The 27811-nt window shown below is 41.5% G+C and overlaps 1 protein-coding gene across 1 annotated transcript in view; it reads right to left on the bottom strand.

The window, feature by feature from the left end:
• The window catches only part of GALNTL5 (polypeptide N-acetylgalactosaminyltransferase like 5), an 88541-nt gene that overhangs the window by 43530 nt on the left and 17200 nt on the right, over positions 1-27811 (bottom strand). Inside the window, exons 2-4 of the mRNA XM_058533832.1 lie at positions 8262-8338; positions 6562-6861; positions 3214-3334 (exon numbers count right to left, since the gene is read on the bottom strand). Of these exons, the coding sequence (XP_058389815.1) occupies positions 3214-3334; positions 6562-6823 (383 nt within the window). The 5' untranslated portion in view covers positions 6824-6861; positions 8262-8338. The remainder of the gene's footprint in view (positions 1-3213; positions 3335-6561; positions 6862-8261; positions 8339-27811) is intronic.

Below are 27811 nucleotides of genomic sequence, written 5' to 3'. Positions count from 1 at the left end.
AAATGGGCAAAATATTTGAACTTCAATAAAGAAGATAATACACATATGAAAAGATCTGCAACAGCATTAGCCATCAGGAAAATGCAAATTAAACCACAATGAGATATCACTACACACCTATTAGAATGGCTAAAATTAAAAAGACTGGCCATACCACATGTTGGCGGAGATGTGGAGCAACTGGAAATATCATACCTTGCTGGTGGGAGTGTAAGATGATACAACTTCTTTGGAAAAGTGGGTTTCTTAAAAAGTCAAACATACATACTAAGATCTAGCCATTCCACTTTTAAATATCTACACAAGAAGAAAAATGTATCTGTCCATACAAACCTTTACAAGAATATTCATACCAGTTTTATTTGTAACAAAAACTGGAAACAATCTATCAACAGTGAATGGATAAACAAATTGTAGTATATCCATACAATGGAGTACTACTCAGCAATAAAATGGAATGAACTCCTTGCAACAATATGACTGAATTTCAAAATAATTATGTTAAGCAAATTTCGTTTATAAAAAATCCTGGAAAAGAAAAACAAATCTATGTAACAAACCCTATGACTAAGAAATCTCATTCCAGAAATCTTTCCTCCATAAATATTGACATGAATGCATAAAAACATGTGTACAAGTATGTTTATTACATCATTTTTGAAAAGTTGAAAAATTTGAAATAATAGGATTTCTCTTATAGGGAAATTGTACATTTATACAATGGATAACTGCTCTCAATTGTTAAAATTAATGAGGCAAATTTTATGTGAAATGCTTTGAAAAAGTTCTCCACGATATGTTAAGTGAAAGAAACACATATTGCAGAACAATATAAAAAGTAAATATAAAAATCAGAAAATGTATATGATTATACTGTATGTTTACTGTTTGTTTATAAATACGTGCATGTGTCTACAAATTCTGGAAGGCTATACACTAAAATATCGAGAACGATGGTCTCTGTATTGGGTCAGGAGAAGATAGGTTATATTTTATGCATTATGACACAAGAAACGGTGGTAAGACTGTGGGTATTTTTACTTTCCCCTTTTGTGCTTTTTAAATATTTTTCAGGTTTTTTGTAACTAACATTTAAAAGAAATCTGCACATTTATTAATTACAAAAGGATAAATAGTAATTTTACAGTGCAGAAATCTGACAGCTGCTGTTTTCATTAAGTGATCAAAAGCAACTTCACCACCAGTAACTTCACCAGTAATGAGACGAGTGGACATCATGTGCCTCTTAACATGATGCTCTGAGAAGGACACAACATCACTTCTGTGGTATTCCTACCAAAAAAGCATGACATGCATTTAGTCATGAGGAAACATCAAACTCAAATTGAGGAACATTCTAGAAAATAACTGGTTAGATCTCTTCAACTGTGTCACACTCATGAAAGATAAAGACTTAGGAACAGTTTCAGATGAAAGGAAACTAAGGGGACGGGAACACTGCATGCAACCTGTGGTCCTGGGTTGGATCCTTCCAGAAAAAGGACCCTAGTTGGGCAATATAAACATTTGAATAATGTTGGTAGATTGGCTAATGTATTGTATAAATGTTAATTTCCTGATTTTGTTCATTGTTCTTGTTCTGAAGGTATGGAAGATATTAACGTTTAGGGAATTTAAAAAAAGGCTATATGAAAATTCTTTGAAATATTTTCACAACAATTTTATGTCTGAAATTATTTCAAAATTGAAAAGTTAAGAAATAAAAAATTAAATTAGAAGACCAAGCAACACAAAAAATTTACTCTTCAAAGATCTGTATCAAATATTTCTATAGCTAGTGAAAATAATCATGTGAACTTCAAAGTAAGGCAAAGCTGAAATGAAAATTCCATGTAATGGAATAATACAATTATTACAATAATGGCTGAAAATCTGCTTGGACTCCAGATAGTGGTAGTTATTCCTAGCAGTTAAAATGATGATGGTTTTTTGGATCTGACACCAAAAGCAAAGGTAACAAAGCAAAAATAAATAAGTGGGACTACATCAAACTAAAAAGTTCTGCAGAGCAAAAGAAACCATCAACAAAATTAAAAGGCAACTTACTGAATGGGAGAAAATATTTGCAAATCACCTATCTGATAAGGGGTTAATATCTAAAACATACAAAGAACTCATACAACTCAATACCAAAACAAACAAACAAACAAAAAACCCCAAACAATCCAATCAAAAAATGGGCAGAAGATCTGAAGAGACATTTTTCCAAAGAAGATATACAGATGGTCAACAGGTACACGAAAAGATGCTCAACGTCACTAATCATCAAGGAAATGCAAATCAAAACCACAATGAGATATCACCTCACACCAGTCAGAATGGCTATCACCAAAAAGACAGAAAATAAGTGTTGGTGAGGATGTGGAGAAAAGGGAACCCTTGTACACCGTTGGTGGGAATGTAAATTGGTACAGCCATTATGGAAAACAATATGGAAGTTCCTCAAAAAATTAAAAATAGAACTACCATATGATCCAGCAATTCCACTCCTGGGTATTTATCTGAAGAAAATAAAAACACTAACTTGAAAAGATATCTGCACCCCCATGTTCATTGCAGCATTATTTACAATAGCCAAGATATGGAAACAACCTAAGTGTCCATCAGTGGATGAGTGGGTAAAGAAAATGTGTTATATATATATACATACAGTGGAATATTGTTTAGTCATAAAAAAGAAGGAAATCTTGTCGTTTGCAACAACATGGATGGACATTGAGGGCATTATGTTAAGTGAAATAAGCCAGACAGAGAAAGACAAATACTGTATGATCTCACCTACAGGTGGAATCTGAAAAAAAAACAACAACTAAACCAAGCTCACAGATACAGAGAACAGATTGGTGTTTGCCAGAGGTAGGGGGTGGGTGAAATGGGTGAACAGGGTCAAAAGGTACAAACTTCCCATGATAAAATAAATAAATCATGGGGATGTAATGTATACTGTGGTGACTGTAGTTAGTAATACTCTATTGCATATTTGAAAGTTGCTAAGCAAGTAGATATTAAAAGTTCTCATCATAAGAAAAAAACTTTTTTGTAACTCTATATGGTGATCAATGTTAACTAGACTTACGGTGGTAATCATTTTCCAATATATACAAATATAAAATTACTTTGTTGTACACTTGAAACTAATATAATGTTATATGTCAATTATACCTCAATATAAAATAATTAAAAGGAACATACATTTTATTCCTAGTATCTGGCACATCTCTCTCGTTGCCCAAGATTTTACTGATAATGGTATTAAATCCATATTTTGAAAATCCATGAAAAACTTCTGGGTCTGAAAAGTTAAAATCCTTACCTACAAGAAAAGGTAATTAGAGTTACATAAATATAGACTACTACCACGACTTTGATAAAGAACAGTAAGAACAACTATATCCTGAATTCACTCCTTTTATAATGAGTCTGAGTCACTTTCTTGGAACCCAGATGACAAACTTAAAATCAAAGTATTAACACAAATGAAAGCAGATTACTTAGCAAAGTATGAACAACGAGCTAGTCTTCAGTCAGTGAGTCTCTCCGGGGAAGGAAGTGCTCAGCCTCCTTGGTCCCATCATGAGTCACAACTGTCATGTGAAATGATTGTAACTGAGGGATTTAGGGAAGGTGAAAGGATGAAATCCCTCTTCCAAAATTCCATAAGAGGGAATAAAACAAGATGACAGAGGGTAACTCAAACATATCAGTCATAACAATAAATGAAGTTGGGGGAGATTTCATAATAAGAAATAAAAACTCAGACGGCAATAGAAAACAAAACGTAATCATAAAAGATAAACAGAACGAATTAAAATGGATAAAAGTGAAAGAATGGTCAAAGAATACGGGAGTCAAAATATCATTTTAAAAAATATAGAATTCATTGGAAAGAGCATCCAGAGAGTCATTTTATACTCACATTAAGAATAAGTCACAATACAAATACGAATACGATTTCACTCACATGTGGAAGATAAACAAACATACACAGAGATAAGGAGAATAGATTAGTGGTCACCAGAGGAAAAGGAGGTTGCGGGGGAAGGGGCACATGTGTATGGTGACAGATAAAAACTAGACTACTGGGCCGGCCCCGTGGCTTAGTGGTTAAGTGCGCATGCTCCGCTACTGGCGGCCCGGGTTCGGATCCCCGGTGCGCACCAACGCACCGCTTCTCCCGCCATGCTGAGGCCGTATCTCACATACAGCAACTAGAAGGATGTGCAACTATGACATACAACTATCTACTGGGGCTTTGGGGGAAAAAAAGGAGGAGGATTGGCAATGGACGTTAGCTCAGAGCTGGTCTTCCTCAGCAAAAAGAGGAAGATTAGCATGGATGTTAGCTCAGGGCTGATCTTCCTCACAAAAAAAAAAAAAAGAAAAAAAAAAAAACTAGACTACTGGTGCTGAGAAAAATTAATTAATTAGTTAATTTTAAAAAAGAATAAGTCACAATAAAGATTTAATAGTTATAAGATTGTAGACATCAAATAATGCTGCGACAAAATACTTAAAGAAAAATGGTATATACTGCCACAAATCAACAGCAATGGACTATTTTAAGAACAACTCTGAATCAGAGAAAAAGTTAGAATGAGCTTGAATAATGTGATTAGTTAAGTTTCCCTAGTGGATTTATATTGTGCTTTCTTTTTGAGAGAATAGACTTTCTTTTCCAATGCCTAAGGAGTGTTTTCCAAAATTGATGTAAAAGGCTATATTGTATATAAAGGAGATTCCCATCAAGAAGCAGGAGTCTCATTTCCCCTAGCACCTTTCTCTTACACCTAAAAAATCCTGAACATAACGCACAGATAAGCATAGGAGGGCTCTGAAAGGTGGAAATAAGGAGGCAGATCACCTCAGAGCCTGAGGACTTGAGGAAGGAGCTCTCGATTTCCCTGTTGCCTCCCAGAAATCCCAGACAGGGTGCTGTAGAAGCCTCCCAGTGGGACCATCAACAGGCATGGACAAAAAAGCTCCAAGACAAGCCTGTTCCCGCTCACCACAGAGCCAGGAAAAGGGAGGCTCAACCACAGAAAACCTTTGGCAGCGCCTACTCTAGGCAAGCACCAATGGGATAACCACACTGCCTCCTGCAGCTTCAGTGGGGCAGGCAGGGAGCAGGTCTTCCACCACACCTGAAGGGAGCAGAGGGCGGTGCTCCTCTCCCCACCCAGTGGTGTTGGTGGTGCTGAGCAGAGCCTACCCTTCCATCCTCCTTCCTGGTAGAAGAGGGCAGTGCTCTGATTACCCAACATTGTGGGCCAACTGAGCAGGGAGCTGGTCCTCCATAAGCTCACTCTATGGAAGCAGGTGATGCTCAGATTCTCACCAAGGTAGGGTCGTGTCAGTGGCATGCTGAGCCTCCAACCCCACCTGGCAGCAACAAGGGTTAACAAGGTGGTGCAAAGTGGGGCTAGTTACTACTCCATGACCATCCTGCCCCTCACGTCCATGGGGCCCAGTGGAGAGCTGAACCTCCACCCCTACATCGTGGCAACAAGAGAGAAGCAGGTTGTGCGAGGTAGGATAGTTGACACTCGGCTTTCCCCGTAACATAACCCTGGTGTCAGTGAGGCTCATCAGGTAGCTGAACTCATAGGTGACAATGTCATGCAAATTGGTGCTCCATTTCACCAAAGTCAGGGGCTGAACTTTCACTCCACCATCCACAGTGAGGCAGTGCTCCATGGTTGCCGGGGTGGTCTTGGCAGGCCAGCAGGAAGCCAAACATACTCACCTACCCAGCCCTTGTGCTGCATCTTAACAGGGCAAGGCCTACTAAAAAAGAAGTTTAAATAGGACCAGAGTTTCATAATACCAAAAATGCCCAGAATACAATAAAAAATCACTTGTCATACTAAGAACCAGGGAGATCTCAAATTGAGTGAAAAAAGACAATAGACGCCCAGACCAAGATGAATCAGAGGTCAGAATGATCTGACTAGGATGTTAAAGCAGCCATCAGAAAAATGCTTGGAAACAAATGAAAAAAATCTCAGCAAAGAAATAGAAGTTATAAAAAAAAGAAAGAAAAAGAGCCAAATGGAAATTATAGAACTAAAAAATACCATAGTCTAAATAAAAAACTTGCTGAATGGGCTTAATGGTAGAGTGGCAATGACAGAGCAATAGAATCCACCTAATCTGAACAACAGAGAAAATAGACTGAAAAAAAATGAGGAGAGTCGCAGGGACCTGTGCACTAACAACAAAAGAGCTAATATTGATATTGTTGGAGTCCCAGATGACAGGAGAGAGAGTGAGACTGAAAAAGTACTCTAAGAAATAATGGCTGAAAATAATGGCTGGGAAACCAAAAATTCAGGTGACTCAGTTTATTGCAATATGTGCTTTACTGCAATAGTCTGGAACCAAACCCCCAATATCTCTGAGGTATGCCTGTATATATACGAATTATTTCATAATTTAAAAATTGAATTGCTCTAAAAAGGACGTTCTCTTATTCTTCTAAATATTAAATTTATGATATATTTTCCCCTTAAAATGGCTAACAGAGAAAATAAAAATACTCACCTAATTTTAAAAATGGCCTCTGTTCTTTAATTTCCTCTTTGGTAGGCCTTTCAACTCTTACAGGCGGTCTTGGTATTGGCTTTGGGCCATGGTTAATTTCTTGTTGCAATTTTTTTTCAAGAGACCAAATTGGTGAAGGCTTTTGTATTTTCTTCTGCTGGTTGCTCACGTGATTACGGTGAAAATATATAGATAACAGAGCTGTCCAGATCCCAAATGTCAAGGATCCATAGAATAAACATTGAATTATGACATTTCTCATTGTAAACCTAGGATTTTCGAAGGTCCATTTTCAATTTCCTAAATCAGAAGGATTTAAGAGAAGCTATATTAGATATTTTAATGGTTTGTAGATCATCTATTTGGCTTAAATTCAATTTTCAGTGCTTTGAGAACAATCATTTTGATATCACTTCTTATCATATACTTTGATAAGATAAAGTGTATCTTTTTTCTATCAGCAAAAACAAAACTGATATTCATAAGATTACTTAACATCAAAATGTATAACATGCTTATAAAACATACAATATCATTTAAAGTCATTGGCCCCTACTCCTGAGCAAACGGCTAAAGGAAATAATGGGAAAGAAGACTTATTCATCCTTTATACATGCTCAATCCATCTTGGAGTGAGGTATAGGTCTCTATTTCAAAAATCTGATTTAACACCAATCAGACTGTTAAAAATGTAAAAACATAGACTATCACATGCTGGAAAGAAAGTGGCAATGAGAACTGTGGTGCACCACGAATGGGACTGTGAAATGGTACAGCCGTTTTGTCAATATCTAGTTAAGTGGAATTTATACATATGGTATATAGATCTTCCTTGACTTATGATGGAGTTACATCTGGATAAACCCATCATAAATTGAACATATCCTAAGTTGAAAATGCATTTAATACACCTAACCTACTGAACATCTTAGCTTAGTCTAGCCTGACTTAAACATGCTTGGCCTACAGTTGGGCAAAATCATCTTACACAAAGTCTGTTTTATAATAAAGTGATGACCTCCACGGCGAAGGGCTTTGGGGAGGAGAGTAAAGAGCTCCTACTGTGTCCTCAACACTTATTTTTTAAAAAGCTTTGAAGCAACATAATGAGGTTTGATAAAGCTCGATGATGTGTACAGAGTGTTCATGATATTTTTCTCTATATTTCCCTTATGTTTGAAATATTTCATAATTTATCAAAAAAGAAGAAAAAGAAAGACTTGAGAGGCTTCCTTCAAAGACGGTAGATTGAATACATGTGTCTGTCTCCTTTCCCTCTTGACTCAACTGTAAATAAAAATAAAACTAAAAACCCTCCTGGGGAAACAGTGGTAGAGGGAACATCAACGCATGTGAGATTTCAACACAGGTTTGGAAGACTGGCAGCTATGAGACGTGTGATAATGATTTGGAAGGACAGAGGACATCACGACTCCAAGTGTGCAGTGAGAGGGCTCTGAGATGGAAAGAAGCCTAGCAGAGTCTGGGGCAGCTCAGGGCTTGGAGGCACAGGCGTGTCAGGTGACGCACAGGGAGCTTTGGGAAAGGACAAGTGGCTACACAGAACACTCGGCTCTCTTCACCCCTCCCTGCACAGAAAAGTCAAGATGGGAGCCTGGCAATTTCTTCTCTGGAGAAATGGGACTGCAGAGGCCCAGCCTCTAGAGAGGGAAGCTTGGGGCTGAAGTCCAGAGGGTCACCTGGATGTGGAACGTTTGGCTCACTCAATCCTCTTTCCTGCCTCACACACGGGATCCCGGCAGCCAGGTTGCTATCCCTGAGGGAGGAGATGGAAGAATTATTTTATGAAGAGAAGATAGGCCCCAGAGAAAAGACTGCCACATACTTAAATGTGGGAGTGCCCGATGAAGCAGCCGACTCCCCAAGTGGCACCTTGAAGGCAGCACACCTGCGGCTGGGGTAGACAAACAGCAGAGATTCCAATCAGTGGGTTAGTGTCTCACTTTTTTCAATTGGAGTGGAATGCTGCTATGGACTGAATTGTGTCCCCCAAAATCATATGTTGAAGTACTAACTCCCAATGTGACTATATTTGGAGAAAGTGTCTTTAAAGAGGTGATTAAGTTAAAATGAGGTCATATGGGTGGGAGACTAATCCAGTCTGACTGGTGTCCTTATAAGAAAAGATTAGGACACAGACACACGAAGAAGACCATGTGAAGACACAGAGAGAAGACCTTCTACAAGGTCTCAGAAGAAACCAACCCTGCCAACACCTTGATCTTGGAGTCCCAGGCTCCAGACCTGTGAGAAAATAAATTTCTGTTGTTGAAGCCACCCAGTCTATGGTATTTTATTATGGCTGCCCCAGTTAACTAATACAAACACCAAGGATTGACCAAGGCATTTGAGGAAAGCCTCCAGAAAGAAAGAAAATATAAATAGAACCAGAAAAGGGGAACAAGTAAATGAGAGCTTTCAAAAAATCAAAACACTGATTTTGATTGCTCAGAGAGTGCTAGGAAGATACTACATTCAGAAAACCAGAGAGGGCTATGAAAAAGGAACAATTAAAGAACAAAAGAGGCTGTTGAAACTTAAAACATGATCGTTAAAATTAAAAATCATTAGAAGGTTGGAAAATAGTGTGAAAGGAATATTCCAGGAAGCACAACAAAATGACAGAGAGAGGGAAAACAAGAAAAAATGAAAGATTATTTCATTCTAGGAGGTATAACATTCAACTAGTAAAAAGAGTTCCAAAAAATGAGAGAAAAAGGGAGGAGAGGAAATTATCAAATAAATAATACAAACATTTTCCCCAGAACTAAAAGGGCCCACAGAATGCCCAACACAATGAATGTAAAAAGATCCTAAAAGCTTCCAGAGACAGGAAAAACAGCTGACATATATGAAAAGAATCAGAATGATATCAAACTTCTCAACAGCAACACTGGATTCTGAAAGACTATGGAGAAATGGCTTCAAAATTCTAAGCTAAATGATATTCCATCTAGAATTCTATACCTAGTCAAAATTTAATCAAGCTTGAGAGTGGAATAAAGATATTTTCAGATCTGTAAAGGACTCAGAAAAATTACACTCCCTGTGTTCTTTTTTGGGAAACTACATGTGGATTGTAAATGCCAATGAAACAAAGAGTAAATAAAGAAGACGAGGACCCTGGATGGTGGATCCCACCCGAGAGAGAAGCAGAGAAGTCTCTGAGGACGGCTGTGCAGTGGCCTAGAGAGCAACGGAGAGATTGGAACAGAGGCTGGTGAGCTGTGGGGGCTCCAACTCCACCCCAAAAAAGAGATGGGTCAAAAGAGTATCAGATTTGGTGGATTATTTGGGATGGAGAAGTGTAGGTAGATGACACATCTGATGGTAAAAATTAAGGAGTAGAGTGATAAAGATCTAAACACTGATTGCTGTGTTCACCAAAAAAATCACGTAGATTTATTGGGGAAAAAAGCTAAAAAAACATGGAAGTCATGTAAGAAAAATGAAGTTGATGTATAAAATAAACAAAACAAGAAATAGAAGTCTAAGAATAAGATTTAAGGGCCAGTCCCAGCAGCCTAGTGGTTAAGTTCGGCGTGCTCTGCTTTGGTGGCCCAGGTTTGGTTCTGGGGCACGGACCTCCACCACTCGTCTGTCACTGGCCATGCTATGCTGGCAGCTCACATACAAAAAGAGGAAGATTGGCAATGGCTGTTAGCTCAGGGTGAATCTTCCTCAGCAAAAAAAAAAGGAATATGATTTACAATGTGAAGGTAATTGTCATAAGAAACAGATTAAAGAGTCAAAGTCATTGCTTTTAGGGATTTTTTCTCCATTTTTCTCTGATTATTTTTTGGAACTCTTTTTCCTACTTGAATGTTATACCTCCTAGAATGGGGGTTAGGGCTGGAATTGGGCAGGAGCCTGCTGACTTTCTTTTGAAGATTTTATTTTTTTTACATGTATGCATTACTATGATAAACACTTTTAAAACAAAGATTAAAAATGAAAACAAGCTGTGCCTATCCAATAGCATCAATACTGGTAAACACAGGACTAGAGCAGCTGTTTGTCTCTCCCATCCCTGTCCCTTTAGATCACATGACATCCCCAGCGCATGGAAAATGTAATCAATGAAATGCGCCTCAAGCTGTCTAGCTCCATCCTCCGTCTAGGCCCTCCTGGCCTGGTCCTCCTCCTCCTCACGCCCTGATTCTTTCAAGAGTCTTCCCGGCATTTGAGCACTTAGTGTTGTCTCCCGTTTTCATTCTTTCTCTGACCTGGGGAAAGAATCTGCCTTCTACGGTTTTGACCTTAGGCCTTCCCTAGGAACAAGCTTGTACACGCGTTCTAGCTCTTACTGTTCCTGCTCGCACAGGAAACTGGCACCGCTCGACAAAACCCAGTACCCAGAACAATTCCGTGGCATCAAACCACCAGAACAGCTCCTCGCCCCTCAAAGAGACCTGAACACACCTGGATACAATGTCTGAGGCGTGGTGTTGTGCAGTGCCACCAGGTCGCCCCTCAGGACTGGGCCCCCTTTCCCCCTACTGCCCGGAGTATGGGCTGCTGAAGGCTCACAGCTGAGTCCCTTCTCCAGAATTTCCTTTGGTGCAGGCAAGCTGCTTTGCCCAAGGTTCTCCTTCCCTGAGGGAACTCCCACTCAGAGTGGTCGATAGGCCCAACCCCCTTGTCTCAATGTGGGACGACTCTGAAGACCCATCAGGCCCAGGGCGGCCCATGGGATTGGCAGAGGCCCCTCTTGCAACCACTCACAGTCCACCCTCTTCCTCTGCTTGATCCAGTTTCCCTCACTTGCAGGTTGTCCCCAAATCCACGGCAGTAAAATGCCTGCCTGCAAATCTCAGTCTCAGAGTCTGCTTCCTGGGGAACTCGACCTACAACACTTGGTAGTGGGGGTGGTCCTGAGAAACAGACTCTAAAATGGGATTTGGGGGCTGCTGGGTCACCCCTCGGCAGCCGGCCCTGAGGCCCGCATTGCTGGTGGAAAGGCAGCATTCTGATAGCCCCGGCATGCTGAGACAGTATACTTGTTAAAACTTCACTGGTGGTGAACTGGGAGGGAATACTGGTGGAAAGGAAGGTTCTGGTTGGCGCCTTTGAGAAATGGGGGCAGGGAGGAGTCATTATAAGTACCGTGGAATCAGATGGCTCTTGTTAGATGCTAAGAAAGGCAATGAAAGGCTGAGGGTGATGAGTCACCAATTTAAGGCAAAAAATCATAGTAAGTGGGCAGCCTATAGAGACTCTCATCTACAACCAAACGGTGGAGAAGGCTGGGAATCATGTGCAGGGCTTGACATGAGGGTGGATGAGCTCCAGGGAAGGTTGACTTCTCAACCCTGGCCAGTCTTCCAGCCTGGGGAGGAGGGAGACACTGAGACTTGCGATGGAGATGTGTGGGTGGAGGCACACCTGAAACTTGAGATCCATGGGGACCCTCTGGGCCCACAGAAATGGCCCACTCCTCCCTGTTAAAGGCTAGCTCTCCTTCTCTGCTTGAGGATGATACAGAGGCCTCTGCATTTGCAAGGCAACACATATCTTCCCTCAGGATCACCCTCAAGTCCCTGCCTGGCCACCAGATCAATGACTAGGGTCAGATTACAGCACAGCCTGCTCAGGGAGGAAAGAAAGTGTTCCCCAAGGGACTGTAGAACCCAGGCCTCACGATGCAGGAGGAGTCGGGGGCCTGGGCATGGGCTGAGTCCTGAGGATTCTGGATCCAAGGAGGGGATGGGATAGAAAGTTGGATTAGGTGGAGTTTATGAATATGGGGCATTCTCCCAGGACACAGCATTTAACACCCTGACCAAGATCTTGATTGCACAGTAAAGGCTCATTGATTGAATGAATAACACTTTAAAAATGAAATCTTTGATTATGCAAAGAAAAAGTGTCAAATGTATAAAAGAGGAAGATAACTTCTAACTAGGGGAAATGGGTGGATTAAAGCAGCTGAAAAGAGAATGAAGCTGTTTTAACTTATATCACCACCACATCTTCCTATTAAATGTCTACATTTTGAGAGACTTCTGTTTTAACTTTCTCCAAAAACTAGAAGCAATTAGAAGCTAGTTAAAGGAGAAAATAGGTGAGGGGAGTGTCTTGACATGAGTACAGCCATGTTTGGCCGCTCCATTGACCTACAGCCACCAGCACAAAAAGAAATATAAAAAAGCTGCTTTCTGTGTGGTGGGAACTGGCCTTTTCCCGGGAACTGGCCTTTCTCTCACGGAGGGAGTTGCAAGTTGTAACATTTCAAGGCTCTTGGAGCGTCGTAGCACGGGATGGACTGGCCATCTGTGCCGGGCTGGGACGATAGCCAAAGAGAACAATGCACGTACACAACTACTGGGCCGGGATGTTAGCCAGGGGGCTCAGTGCACGTACGCCGCTGATAACCATTTTGTGCATGGGAACACTAAATGCTTGCTCTGCAAACTCTGTAATTGCTTACTCTGAAAATTACTGATGGTATAAAAACTGCTGGAAACTGAGCCCTGGTGAGAGTTCCACCTGTGGAAGGGACACCTTGCCCAGGACGTGTGATCCTTGCCCAGCCGCGTCGATTGACAGGGCTCTCCCGGCAGTGGGGCGTGGATGTTGTAAGTAATTGATTTGCTATGAAGTAATTGATTTGATATGAAGTAATTGATTTGATGTGTTCTCTTTTCGGTCAACCTGGTGTTTCTCTTTCTGGTTGATTTGTGTCATTTCTCTTGAGCCAATGTGGGTGTTTTCCCTTTCCAGTCGGGCTGATGTTTTTTCCCTCTTAATATTTGACCTATTTGGATCTGTTTGCAGACTATCGCCTTTACTATCCTCTATATAATAAAATATACCTTCAGTCCGTTTGTTTGGAGTGGAAAGTGTCTTTTACGTCTCCGATCGAATCCTCGAACCTCTCATAACAGGGAGGCAACCAAATTTAATACACAAAATATACACACGACTTTGTATGATAAGATTATTACTGAAAAATAAAATAAATCCATATTCTTTAGAAGATTTCTACTATACTAAGAAAGTTTAGGGGTAGGCCAGCCCCGTGGCTTAGCGGTTAAGTGCGCGTGCTCTGCTACTGGCGGCCCGGGTTCGGATCCGGCCATGCTGAGGCCGCGTCCCACATACAGCAACTAGAAGAATGTGCAACTATGACATACAACTATCTGCTGGGGCTTTGGGGGGAAAAAAAAAAGGAGGAGGATTGGCAATAGATGTTAGCTCAGAGCCGGTCTTCCTCAGCAAAAGGAGGAGGATTAGCATGAATGTTAGCTCAGGGCTGATCTTCCTAAAAAAAAGAAAATTTAGGGGAAAATTCTCTTTATGTGTAAACACTTATGAAAATACCCCTCCTCCCAATTTTCTTATTTCACTAATATAAGTTTTCTTTCTATTTTTTTGTGTGTTTGTGTGAGGAAGACTAGCCCTGAGCTAACATCCGATGCCAATCCTCCTCTTTTTGCTGAGGAAGATTTGCCCTGGGCTAACATCCGTGCCCATCTTCCTCCACTTTATATGGGACGCTGCCACAGCATGGCTTGACAAGTGGTGTGTCAGTGCGTGCCGAGGATCGGAACCTGTGAACCCCGGGCCACCGAAGTGGAGTGCCCGAACTTAACCGCTATGCCACAGGGCCAGCCCCATATAAGTTTTCTTATATTACATTTTCTTAAAGCAGAGGACCCCTAGGTCTCTGGAATATGCACCTCATCTTTCCCGCAGTCACCATACCCACCCCCACACTCCCACAAAATGCAGAAAACATCTCTTACCAAGAGACAGATCTTGAGGAGATAGATCTAGGAGGGGTGCAACTTTCAACTCTGTATTCTCAGAAGGAGATCATGTTCAATTACTTTCTTCACTAAAATATGTTGAATTCACATGCTAGAATTAATTTGTAAAACACATTTCAATGATGATTTACTTTCATGTACAAATGAAAATTTAAATGCATTAAAAAACCCTGAGAGTTAATTAAAAGAATCCAGGAAAGAAGAGAAGAATGCTGCTAGTAATTACTAACACATGCGCACACACTCATACATGCACACACTGAAATCCCAAACCCTGAACTAAATCTGGATTTGCGGTAATCTAGGTTGTTTTAACATGTGAGTTTTTAGAGTCAGGATAACGTGGCCATGCATTAGATAATGTCATAACTGATTTTTCTGGAGAAAATCAGTATTTGTAACCTCTTGGTTTCCTGGGGCGATCTTGATACTGATCTCCATGTAAGATCTATGACTTTCTGATACTACGAAGGGCTTTTTTCTATTTAGTGTTTTTGAATAAGGAATACATTCATTTGGTATAAATCTTAAGAAGCACAAACGGGATTATAATGAGAATTGGTCCCAATTTTCAAGAACTAAAGCCATTATGATGCCCGGTCCACCTCTAGGGTTGCATAACCCAGCCCAATAGCCATAATCCCTTTCAGAAAATCAGATCTTCTTAATCCTGATCCCCAGAGCCAGCCTCCCATTCAAGATTCAGTGATTTGATGCGCTGCTTCCACTGATTCTAAGTGGAAAGAGCCCCCCTGACATCTTTGTCCCACTTTTTCAGCCCACCGAGCTCACCCCCCTACCGCTGAGACAATTGCGCTGGCTGCTTTGTTGTTGACGTATTTTCCAAGCTGAGTCATAGGCAAAATAAGGCAGGAGTCTATGCAAAATGATCTGAAAAGTGGATTTTTTCCTGAATGGCTGACTTTGTGGTGCCTGGATGCTGAGCAAATACTTGATTGTGCCTGGCTTCCCTGCCCGTGTGGTAGAGATCAAAATGCAGCATCGGGCTGCCTCACAAAGGCCTGTGACATCAAACAGGGCGTCGCCAGCTCCCAGACGCCCCTCCTGGATGCTCCAATCAGCAGGTGGAAGCTAGGACTTCCAGAGTTCAAAGGGTCCTTAGAGAAAGTCTTAGAATCCTCCCTCCTCAGCTGAATAAGTAGGAAAAGCCTTGTATTGGGCAAGTCAAAATCCTAGCCTTCTTGCTAGGTTCACCTTGTTTGAAATAAACTTAAGAAAAAGGAGCTTTCAGAACACCTCAAGAGACTTAAAAATGAGCCAAAGTGTTATTTGGCTGCCTTTTAATTTTTTTACTCTACGTTACTCAGCATTTAGATATTAGTACATGAGTTCAGCCAAATGCTTGTGAAATTTCTTCTTTCTTAACATGTGTGAGCAGATTCGTCCCTCCCCGTGTTGAAGAGGCTGACAGTGTTTTGCTAGGACCAGACACCTGCTTCAAATTATGTGAGAGGCAAGGGGTGGGTTGGGGCCTTTTGATACCTCTCCTGGGGCAGATACGATGGGCAATAATGACCTCCAAGCATAGGTTCAAATCTCCTTTGGACAGGCTCGAAGGGAAGATTCTTCTTTGTCCTTTTATAACAATATTAATACTAAAAAGTAAGATTTATTCATAATGGCCCCCAACTGGAAACAACCCAAATGTCATCAATAGTAAAATGGATAAAATGTGGTTATTCATATAATAGAATGCAAAAAGGCAATGAAATGACTGAGCTAAAGCCACACGCAACAACACGGATGAATCTCACAGACATAATATTGAGCGATAGAAGCCAGATACCAGAGTTTATAATTCTATTTCTATGAAGCTCAAGAAGAGGCAAAACTAGTCTAGAGTTACAGAGCAGTGGTTACCTTTTGGGGCGGGGGGGTGGAGATGGGAGTGCTTGTTACCGAGAGAGGCCAAGATGAGCCTTTCACAGTGCCAGAACGTTCTATATCCTCTCAATCCGGGTGAAGGGAGCCTACATATACAAACATTCATTGGGCTGTTCAATAAAGGTTGTGCACTTCATTGTATGTATGTTATATACTCAAAAAATTAAGGAGAAAAAAGTTAGTGCAATATTTGGACAGATTTATCATGGGAGTTTTGCAAGCATTATGTGGTTGGTTTGTTATAATAGTCAAATCTTTCTTTCTGAGAAAGGTGCACATAGACTTTATTCAAGGACAATAGACAAGGTAGAATTTTATTCTATTTTTATTTAATTTTTATTAAGAAATAATTCACATACCATAAAATTCACCCTTTTCAAGTATACACTTCAGTGTTTTTTAGTATATTCACAAAGTTGTGCGACCATCGCCACTATCTAATTTCAGAATATTTTCATCAGCTTAAAAAGAAACCCATAACACCTAACAGTCACTCCCATTTACCCTCCTCTCCTGCCTCCATCAACTACTAATCTACTTTCTATCTCTATGGATTTACCTATTCTGGACATTTCACATAAATAGATCATACAATATGTGGTTTTTGTTTTTGGCTTCTTTCACTTAGCATAACGTTTTCAAAGTTCACCCATAGGGTAGCATGTATCAGTACTTCTTTCCTTTTTATACTCGAATAATAATCTATTGTGGGAAAACACCACATTTTGTTTATCCATTCACCAGTTGATGAACATTTGGGCTGTTTCCACTCAGAAGGAATCAAAGACTTAAATGTTAGGAGATAAAACCATAAAAACTCTTAGAGGAAAACAGGGAGAAAGCTTCATGACATTGGATTTGGCAATGAGTTCATGAATATGACACCAAAGTACAGGTAACAAAAGAAAAAACAGATACACTAGACTACAGCAAAATTAAAAACTTCTGTGCATCAAAGGACACAATCAACAGAGTGAAAAGGCAAGCTACAGAATGGGAGAAAATATATAAACCCTCATCAACTACGTGTCAGGCTCGTCCAAGTAGAAAAAGGGAAAGTATTTATCTACCAGCTCTTGTTTTCTACTAGGTGAATGTTTGTAGCTCCCCCATGCTTCTGAGTTGGGTATTCATAGCACTAAGAGGAGTCCTCAGGGCAGGAGACAAGAGGGATGAGAGGTGATCAGAGATGAGCTCTGTCGTGTGCATTAACATGAACTCAGTCAGACCCCATCAGAGAACCGATCACTCCACGGCAGCGAAGACAAGACTGTGCAAGGCCAAGAGTGTCTAAAGTGAGGCAGAAGAGGGCTCCTATACAGAAGGCTGTTTCAAATCATGACATCCAAGCCAGGAGTAGGTAGAAATTAGTCAGCCAACCTTCACCTGTCTTCTCAAATCTCCAACCTCCCCTCTCTCCCACCCTCATTCTCTTTTGGTGATGGCTGAGAACATGGAAGCACTCAGATGAGAACTACCTGATCTTTCCCCCCCATCTATTCCACCAACCACCAACATTTGTACGCACACTCTCTGCATTCTCTTTTTATTTTTTATTTTTTTATAATTTTATTTATTTATTTATTTCCCAGTAGATAGTTGCATTTCATAGCTGCACATCCTTCCAGTTGCTGTATGTGGGACGCGGCCTCAGCATGGCCAGAGAAGCGGTACGTTGGTGTGCGCCCAGGATCCGAACCTGGCCCGCCAGCAGCCGAGCACGAGCACCCAACCGCCAAGCCATGGGGCCGGCCCTGCCTTCTCTTTTTAAAAAGAAGAAAGGGGGCTGGCCCGGTGGCGCAAGTGGTTAAGTGCGTGCGCTCCGCTGCGGAGGCTGGGGGATCGTCGGTTCAATCCCGGGCGCGCACCGATGTACTGCTTGGCGAGCCATGCTGTGGCGGCCTCCCATATAAAATGGAGGAAGATGGGCACAGATGTTAGCCCAGGGCCAGTCTTCCTCAGCAAAAAAAGAGGAGGATTGGCAGATGTTAGCACAGGGCTGATCTTCCTCACAAAATAAAATAAAATAAAAAAATAAAAAGAAGGAAGGTCCCTGTTCTTACTGTAGGCTAACCTCCTCTTAAGCTCAGAATCCTATCCTCTTGCCTTCTCAAGGGCTGACTTCAGATCTACATTTATCTCGTCTTCCTGCACCATCAGTTTCTCCCTCTCTACTGAATCTTTTCCATGAACATCTTTAAAATACCCTTTCTTGACTCTTTGTCCCCATCCAGCCACTGTCCTCCTCATGGGAAATCTTGGAAGAAGCCTCTATGGTCACTCTCTCCATCTCTGACATACATTACTCCCTGTGGTAAAAGTTACAAGAGGTCTCCTGGGCTGGTTCTCCTCTCATTCCTGGGTACACAGGAAGATTTACAGCCCTTTGCAGTTAAGCAGGGCCGTGCCACTAGTTCTGGTCAAAGGCCTAGTTCTGGTGTAGGGGATTTAAGAGTAAGTAAGAGATCTCTCTCTCTTTCTCTCTCTCTCTCTTTTTTTTTTCCTGCAGAGTGACCTTTGAAATATGCTAGATGGCGTAGCTACAAGATAGAGAATGTAGATACTACAAGGTATAATTACAAGACACCAGACCCACAGCAGGCTTAATTTAAGCAACAAATAAACATTCATTGTGTTAAGCCCCTGAGATTTCAAGGGTGATTTGTTACCCCAGCACAATCTAGCAATACTCTGACTATACCCTCCTCAAATCAATCTAATCAGTTCCCATCCCGACCACTTCACTAGTCTGCTTTCATCACAGTGACCAATGAACAGGTGTAAATCCAACAGTCACCATTATGTCCTCATCTGTTGGCCTTTCAGCAGGTTTGGCACAGTCGGTCACCTCCTCCTTTTTGGAACGTTCTCTTCACTTGGCTTGCCTGAAGCAGACTCTCCTTTGAGTCTTCTTTGCTGGATCTTCCTCGTTTTCTCAACCTCTAAGATCAGAGTGCTGTGGGGTTCAGTCCCGGATCCTCTATTATGTTTTATCTACACTTCCTCCCAGACGACCTCAGTGATCCCTAGACAGTAAGATACCATTTGTGTGCCACTGACACCCAAATTCATATCTCTAAGTCCCACCTCTCCTCTGGGTTCCAAACTAATTTATCCAACTGTCTAAGAAGCATCTCAAAACTTAACAAATCCAATTAAAATGAAACCTCTAAAATATGATAGTTTTTGCTTAGCCCATGGCCACCCAGCTAGAGGCTACATTCCAACCTTCCTTGGGTCGCTTGGGACTTTTCCTGGGTGCCTCTGGGTCCTGGGAGTGGGTGTGGATCTTAGAGTAGAAAGTATTCCTCCTTCAACCAGAACACTTCTGCCTTTATCTGATTACATATTCAGCTTCCACTTAAGACTTTATTTGAGGAAAAAATTCCTCATCTAAGAAGCCATCTGCAGAGCCAGTGAACCACTATATGATTCCGTTCCATTTGAAAAAGAGTGACGTAATCCCCTCTGAGCCTCAGCTGGCTCATCTCTGCGGGTGGAGGGTAGTGTTGACTCTAGGTGGCTGTGTAGGTGAAGCATTTGGAAAAGTCTTCAGATACATTATAATTCATAGAAAATCCACAAAAGGGGAACTGGTGAATAATCACAGAGGGCTATGTAATAACACTGAAAGACAGTCTTTTCAGGGGACACTTGGAAAAGGTCCAACATAATGTTTGTTGAGCCATTAGGATTTGAGTGATTGCTGCCAATTTACTGCAAAACCAATAGTAATTGCTGATCTTTCTTTCCTAGCAGCCTGTGAGCACCAGGAGGGAAGAGACTGTCTCTTGTTCATCTTTGTATTCTTGGAACTCTGGCACACAGCTAGGAATCCTGACCTGAATCCTGAAAATAGCAGAGTAATGGAAGTCGAGGTCATCTCCTTCTACACCCGCTGGGAATGGGCGCTAAAGAATCCAAGGTGTAGTGTGGCCCCTCGCCTTCCCTGGGGATAGGACCAGTTGCCACCCCTTCTGAGGAATGGCCAGGGTAAATTAGACTGTGTGCTCTTTTCTCAGCCCTCCCTTCAAAGCTGATTTAAATGGGCCTTATGGACAATTATCATAAAGAGAACTTTGAGGAGAATATCAGCAAGGTAGTCTGTAGGTAAAAGGACTAGAGGGAGGAGAGAAAGAGGAGAAGTCAATAGCATTTTTCCTGTTGATGCTAGTTGTATTTCATTCTTCTAGATATCATCTTTTTAGGCGCTGAATTGTGTCTCCCCAAAATCCATATGTCAGAGTCCTAACCCCCAGTACCTCAGATGTGACTATATTTGGAGATGTGGTCTTTAAACAGGTGATTAAATTAAAATGAGGTCTATGGGTGGCTCCTAATCCAATATGACTGGTTTCATTATAAGAAGAGATTAGGACACACATACAGAGGGATGATCATGTAAAGACACAGGGAAGAGACGGCCATCTACAAGCCAAGGAGACAGGCCTCAGGAGAAACCAATCCTGCCGACACCTTGATCTCAGACTTCAGCCTCTAGAACTATGAGACAATCACTCTCTTTTGTTTAAGCTGCCCAGTCTGTACCACTTTGTTACAGCAGCCCTAGCAAACTAATACACATCTCTATTGCAGACACATCTCAGATGCTTCTGCTCAATAGAACTGAGTTCAAGAATAATACTTTTGTAGAATGCAAGGAATAAAGTGATGGAATGAAAAGTATGAGGAGTGTGAAAGAGAATGCTATCTGTCTCTCCTAATCTATTCTCCTCTTCTCCTGTAATAGCTGGGCACCTCGTCCACAGTCTGGTGCAGTTGGATGTGGCCATGACTATGATCTCTCCAAAGGAATGGGGCAGAAATGATATGCCCCATTTCCAGGCCTGATCCAGAAGCTTCCCAGGAGCATCTCTCAATGCTCTGCCTGGGGTGACGGCAATCAATGCAGCCTTGGAAGCCACATGTTCAAGATGGCAGAGCCCCATCAACCTGGTTCCTGAATGACCATGCAAGCAACCTGGAATATTTACCCTGGGTAGTTAAGTGAGCAAGAAATAGACTCTTATTTTGTTGTTTTATTGTATTTTGGATATTCTTGAACAGGGGTTGGCCTACCCCAAATATAAGAGACATGAAAGAAAAGGATAAAGATAAAGAAGATGTGAATAGTGTTACAATAAACAGGTACAAACTGAGAACATGCTAGATGTTCCATATTTTTCTGTAGATATAAAGGACATAGAAGACATGGATGCTAGCCAGGAGTTGCTTAAGGGTTACCAGGGAGATAGAATAATCACATGAGAAATTAGAGGAAGACACAAGATAACAAGTGCATTCAGTTGCTACAGGCTGGTGTTGAGGAAAGAACACTGGACCAAGAGTCAGGGGTACAGTTTCCAGAATCAATTCACAAGGGGAAAGGATAATGTACAAAACAAAACAACAGGCATAGAACAAAGTCATGATGCAGGCACTTGGCTGGCAGGAGCTGAAGGGAGGAAGGTAAAACTTACGGAGGGCAGGGACACGGGGGAGAGAGCAAGGTGCGTGTGCAACAATGAAGGTCAACTCCTTGGGAGTGAGCAGAACGCCTGGAGCTTTCCCTGTGGATAAAAGGAAATTAGGAGGCTGAAACAGTACATATTTTCTCTCAAATTAGTAGGCATGTTTCATCCTGCTCGATTTTCATTAAACAATTACAAGGAGAAACAAAGCAGCCCTGAGCTTTATTCTCAGATGGAGAAGGAAAAGGAAAGGACACGATGGGAAGGCATTGTTTTGTTAAGACAGTAAAACTTCAAACTGAGAGCCAGGAATACCATCTTCTCTCTGGTCCTGTGTCTCCTGAGGGGAAAAAGCAATGCTTAAAACAAAGTGCAGAGATGCAGAAATAGGGAATGCAAGTTAAAAGAAAACAAGCAAAAACACTTGAGTATAAAATTTGCCAATTATTGCAAACAATCCCAAGTGTTTTGGGGAGTGCTAAGCTCTCGGAGTGCAGGGCCCATCTCATCCATTTCTGTGTTCCATGACACTGTACCTGACATGTGATAGGTGCTAGCAGACATTCACGAAATGAATTCTTAAATAATTATAACACTTAAGACAAAGGAAATGGTAATGCCAAATGCGATTATCTTTTGGGGGAAAAAGGAAACAAAAGGATGGAGGAGGGAAAAAAGGAATTAGAAGTTAATGAAGTGACCTTAGTCTCAGTCCTGCCTGGCTCCCTCCAACCAGCCCGGTTGGCCTCATTTATCCAAAAACTCCATTCTGTCTGATTCTTTGCTCCACTGAAAAAGGCCTACATACCTTCCCAACACAGTGCTCTTATCTCGAGATCCTCAAGATGCTATTGGTCAAACCTGCCAACCTATGCTCTTCCTTGTCTTAAAAATCCTTCCTAAGAATCCAGTCCCCATCCACTCTGGTTCCCAACCATTCAAACAATCCATTGCTACCATCATTTTGGATCTGATCATCTCAGGGTACAAGCAGCATTTCTCCCAATAACCATGTAGTAAGCTTTTCCCATGGAAGTGGGCAGTTGTCTTAGGAAACTCACAAGGAGGGTTGTAATTCAAGAGGTTCCCCATTAGAAATCAATGACTTATTGTCTTAGAGTTGGGGGTGGGGGGGAGGGAATTATTGTGGGCCCAGGGCTGGGGTGTGGGGTTGGGGAGGAGGAAGAATCTGGTAGTAAATGGACCACCTTATTTGATAGACCTTTTGCTGACTGCTTCCATTCTAAACCAGTGTTTTGTTTATTTGACTCAGGTTATAACACTTAGTACAAGACTGAAGAGTTTGTAAGCAATGGCCAAATGTAAATATTTGGGGGCTGGGGGAAGATGTTGTTTTTCATCTTTAGGTGACTTCTGGTAGCTAAAGGCACTGTGTACTGAGACCTGTGCTAGGCTACATCAGGGACGAAGAAAAAGAATCTATAGTCCCTATCCTAGAGTGGCTCACGTCTTCAACAGGCAAAAAGACATTGTTCAAGACATTGGCTCAAATTCCATGAACGGATTTGGCCAAATGAGGCCAATTCCCCCGGATAATACCAAAATTGTTTTTGGTAGATGTTAATCAGTGGCCTCTTGCGTGAAAGATCAGTTTTGTCTTCAATTAATGAAAAACCCAGAAAACTTGGGTTTTGGGATACCAAGAACATCTGTCAGACAAAGATGCTTTAAAGACAAGAATTATGTACACTCTAGGGCCCTAGGCTAGTTATTCAAAATATTAATGATTTCATGAGAAACTGTTTATTTGGAGCTTTTGATGTTGGTAGCTTGGTTTCCATGCCAAATAATAATCTTTTCAGGCAGCATTATTCATAATAGCTAAAACGTAGAAGTAACCCAAGTGTCCATTGATGGATGAGTGGATAAGTGAAATGTGGTCTATCCATACAATGGAATATTATTCAACAGTAAAAGGGAAGAACATTCTGACATATGCTACAACATGGATGAAACCTCAGGTCATCATATTAAGTGAAATAAGCCAGTCACAAAACGACAAATACTGTATGATTCCACTTATATGAGATATTTACAGTAGTCAAAATCATAGAGAGAGAAAGTAGAATGGTGGTTGCCGGGGGCTGGTGGGTGGTGGGGGTGGAATAAGTTATTGTTTAGTTTTACAAGATGACAAGCGTCATGGAGATGGATGATGGTGATGGTTGCACAACATTATGAATGTATTTTATACCCCTGAACTGTACGTTTAATGTGGTTAAGATGATAAATTTTATGTTATGTGTATTTTACCACAAAAAAAAATTGGGAAAAAATGTACATAAGGTGATTTATATCCTTTGACTCATGCTAGGAAAACCTCCTCCCTCACCCACTGTGTTCTCCACACGCTTTTTAAAAAGAGGTTTCACTTCCATACCCACACTTGCTTCCTGTCGACTTCCTGTACCGCTTGTCAACTTTCACTTCTGGTTTGCTTTGACTGCTCTATTGTGGATGTCATTTTCTTTTTAAGTAAAGCAAACATTAACAACTCTAATATATAGCCTACATGCTTTTGTGTTAGTAAAAACAAAAGCCAGAAGCACCCTAGCGTTTTTCTCCTTTAATCCAAGTAGATGTCAGCATTAGATGATAGCTCAGGCTCTGCTGATGTGCGGATTACTTAACTCCTCTTAAAAATAAAGAAGGGAAGCTTCTTTAGAAAACGTGCAGAGCCACGTGCCCCGGAGGACTTGGTCAAACCTACCGCGCGCACAACACACAGCTCCCTGGGGGTACAGAAGCCATTTGTCGCTCCTTTGGGGACTGAGGAGAGAGCAGCTATAGAAGACGCTTCCTTTTTCCTCTGTTCTCCCGCCCTACTCTATTTCTGTTTTTCTTGTGTTTCTAGTCAGATACACACCCCACCTTCTCTCGTTTCTATCTCTTCTCTCCCACCGCACTGTATTTAGGTCAGCTGTTCCGAGCACAGGGTGAAGCACGTTTAGGTTCCTACACTGTCATAAAATGATCGCCGATTCCTAGTCATTAAAAGGAAAACTAATAGTTGATTTTAAAAATAAAGTTTTCTAATGCTATTTTCTAACAGTGAAGTCTTTTCTTCTTAGATGCCTTTAATTTCCGTTTTTCTCACTCCTTTCTTACCACCTGTTAATTTTAGTTTTTCCTTAATTATACCTTAACATTAAATAGATATTTTGCACGTATGATGATTTTCATAATTTAAAACATTAAACGGCATATCCTTTCTTGTTCTTTTCTCTCTCAGCTCTCAGCAACCAGGCTAAAAGGCTTCAGCGGAAGGGGTGTCTTCCCTCCACCTCTGGGTGTCCCGCAGTGTGAGTCTTTAAGGACCTTCGCAGCGCAGCTCCGGGGTCAGACAGCGGCGCTGTGTCAGGTTCAGGGCTGCTCTGCTGTTTGTTGTCTTTGCGGCCTCGGGCAGATTCCTGCACTTCTCTGATTCCCTGTGAAACAGAAATGCTAATGCCTCCTCATAAGGATGCTGTCATTATTAAACGCGGACATCCACGCCAAGGCTCATCACACGGTGCCCAGTTAATGGCGGGACTGCTCCCTCCACCCGGCTGCCCACGGGCAGGCAGACGAGAGAGAGGAAAATAAAGAGCGCTGGATGCTGCTGGGATGTGAAGTAATAGAATCCTTTCGTGAGCAATTCAGGATATGCAGAAAAGCGGAGGAAACCAAACACAATGACTCAGCAAGCTGCCGGTGGGGTATACGCTGGGGAAAGGCGCGCACAGCTACGGGGAGGCAAGCGCAAGAATGTCCCGTGCAGCGTAGTTTGTCGAGAGGAAAATTCGAAATAACCTAAGCATCCCAGCATAAGAGAATTGGTAAATAGATTGTGGTATTCGTACAATCAACAGGATACAGAAGAGGAAAATGAATGAGTCGGAGCCACAAGGGTAAAAGTCCACAGCGTAAAAATAAGGGAGAAAAGCGGATTGGAAAAGAATCCATCCAGTGTGATACATCCGCATAAAGTTTAAAAAATGTAAAACAAGAATTTGTATTGTACTGATCTGCATACATGTAGAGAAGTATAAAATATGTACGGAGTGATAAATACAAATTCAGAATAATGGTTATCTTGGGGAGGGGGCGTGCGCAGAAAAAGAGGGTACACAGGGCCTGCCAACTGTATGTATTTTATTTTTTAAAAGATCTGAAGTAAATACGGGGCAAAATGTTAAGATTTGTTAAAGCTAGTGTGTGGGTGCATGGGTATTTTATTATTTTCTGTATACTTGTTATGTTGTAATATTTTGTAATAAAAACAATTAAAGATTCTGTTCAGATCAAGATTCACAGAAATCGATTCCTTGTAATCTATAAGATTCTTCATCATATCTGTTAAAAATAATTGGTGTGTTTTATTTCCTAGATGGCCCACAAGAGGGAGATCTAGAACAGGTCAGCAACCAGATGTATAAATATATAAACGTATATAAAGACGAACAGCATCTTGGGAAGCTTTGCCGGAGCGCCATTGGACCAGGGATGGTCGGAGGCTCCTGTCTGCCCTCCGTCTAAGGCGGGGCGCTTTCGACGCGTAGCAACCACTCATGGTCAAGACGCATCACAGGATGCAGTGATAAACTGAAGTGTTTAAAAAATGCAATTTAATGAGATGTTTGCAGAGTGAAGAGCAAACCGCAGCCAGAGGAAAAGAGATCAACAGAGGGCAGGCAAACGAGGGGGACGGATGGCGCCCTCTGGAACGTGGCCAGGAGCTGGTGTCCGCTCCCTGGAGCAGCACAGGAAACCAGGGACTCTCGCTGGGTATCCGTGGAACACAGAAATACTGAGATAGCTATTCCTATCACTGCAGTTGGAAACAATGTAACAGTAGAACAGCACAGCTGTCTTAAAGCTGTCACTTAAATTTGCCATTAGGAGCACCCCCTCAAAGATTTAAACTGTGAATGGTGATTTGCAAGCTTTTCCATTAATATTTCTGCTACTTATTTTATTCATTTTTTAATCAAGTGCCAATGGTTTTATTAAAAATTGTGGAGGATACGTAAATTAAGAATAGTCTAGGGGCCCAGCCCAGTGGCGCAAGCGGTTAAGTGCGCGGCTCTGCTGCGGCTGCCTGGGGTTCCCAGGTTTGATCCCGGGCACACACCCACGCACAGCTTGGCCAGCCATGCTGTGGGGGCGTGCCATATAAAGTGGAGGAAGATGGGCATGGATGTTAGCACAGGGCCAGTCTTCCTCAGCAAAAAAAAAAAAAAAAGAGGAGGATTGGCAGATGTTAGCTCAGGGCCGATCTTCCTCACACACAAAAAAAATAGTCTATTCTTTGGTGTCTTGTTGAACTGGGAAGAAACTGCCATTACTTTTGGCCATTACTATTTAGTGCCTCTTCACCTCTGGGAGGGCAGGGACCCACCTATTCTACCTCAATAGCAATCTTATCTTCAGTAGCAAACACTGTGCCGGCCAAATCATTGGCACTCAAAAAATGTTTGTTAAGTGTCCATTGACAGATGACTGGATATGCAAAATGTGGTCTATACATAAATGGAATATTATTCAGCCTTCAAAAGGAAGGTAATCCTGACACCTGCTACAACATGGATGAACCTTGACATGCTACACAAAATAAACCATTCACGAAAAGACAAATACTCTATGATTCCACTCATGTGAGGTACCTAGAGTCATCAAATTCAGAGATAGAAAGTAGAAAGGTGGGTGCCAGGGGCTAGGGGGAGGGGGACTGGGGAGTTCGTATTTAAGGAGTACAGAGTTTCAGTTTGGGAGGATGAAAAGTTCTGGAGATGGCTGGTAGTGACGGTTCCCATAACAATGTGAATGTACTTAACACTACTGAACTGTACAATTAAAAATGATTAAAATGGTAAATTTCATGTTATATATATTTTACCACAATTTAAAAAATAGATGAGGAAAAAAATTAATACTATAGACAGAGAATACCAGAGAGTCAAATTGCCTCTGTTCAGGGTAGAAAGGCTCTGGATGGTTCTAAACTAGATAAGTGGGTCATCCTGGCCCACATGATGGGAATTACAAAGTAATGTGGGGTCTGTTGTGCAGTTTCCTTAA

Source organism: Diceros bicornis, chromosome 3, assembly GCF_020826845.1.
Source record: "Diceros bicornis minor isolate mBicDic1 chromosome 3, mDicBic1.mat.cur, whole genome shotgun sequence".
Lineage (NCBI taxonomy): Eukaryota > Metazoa > Chordata > Mammalia > Perissodactyla > Rhinocerotidae > Diceros > Diceros bicornis.
The sequence above is the reverse complement of the archived record's forward strand: the minus strand, read 5'-3'. Positions and strand labels throughout refer to the sequence as shown.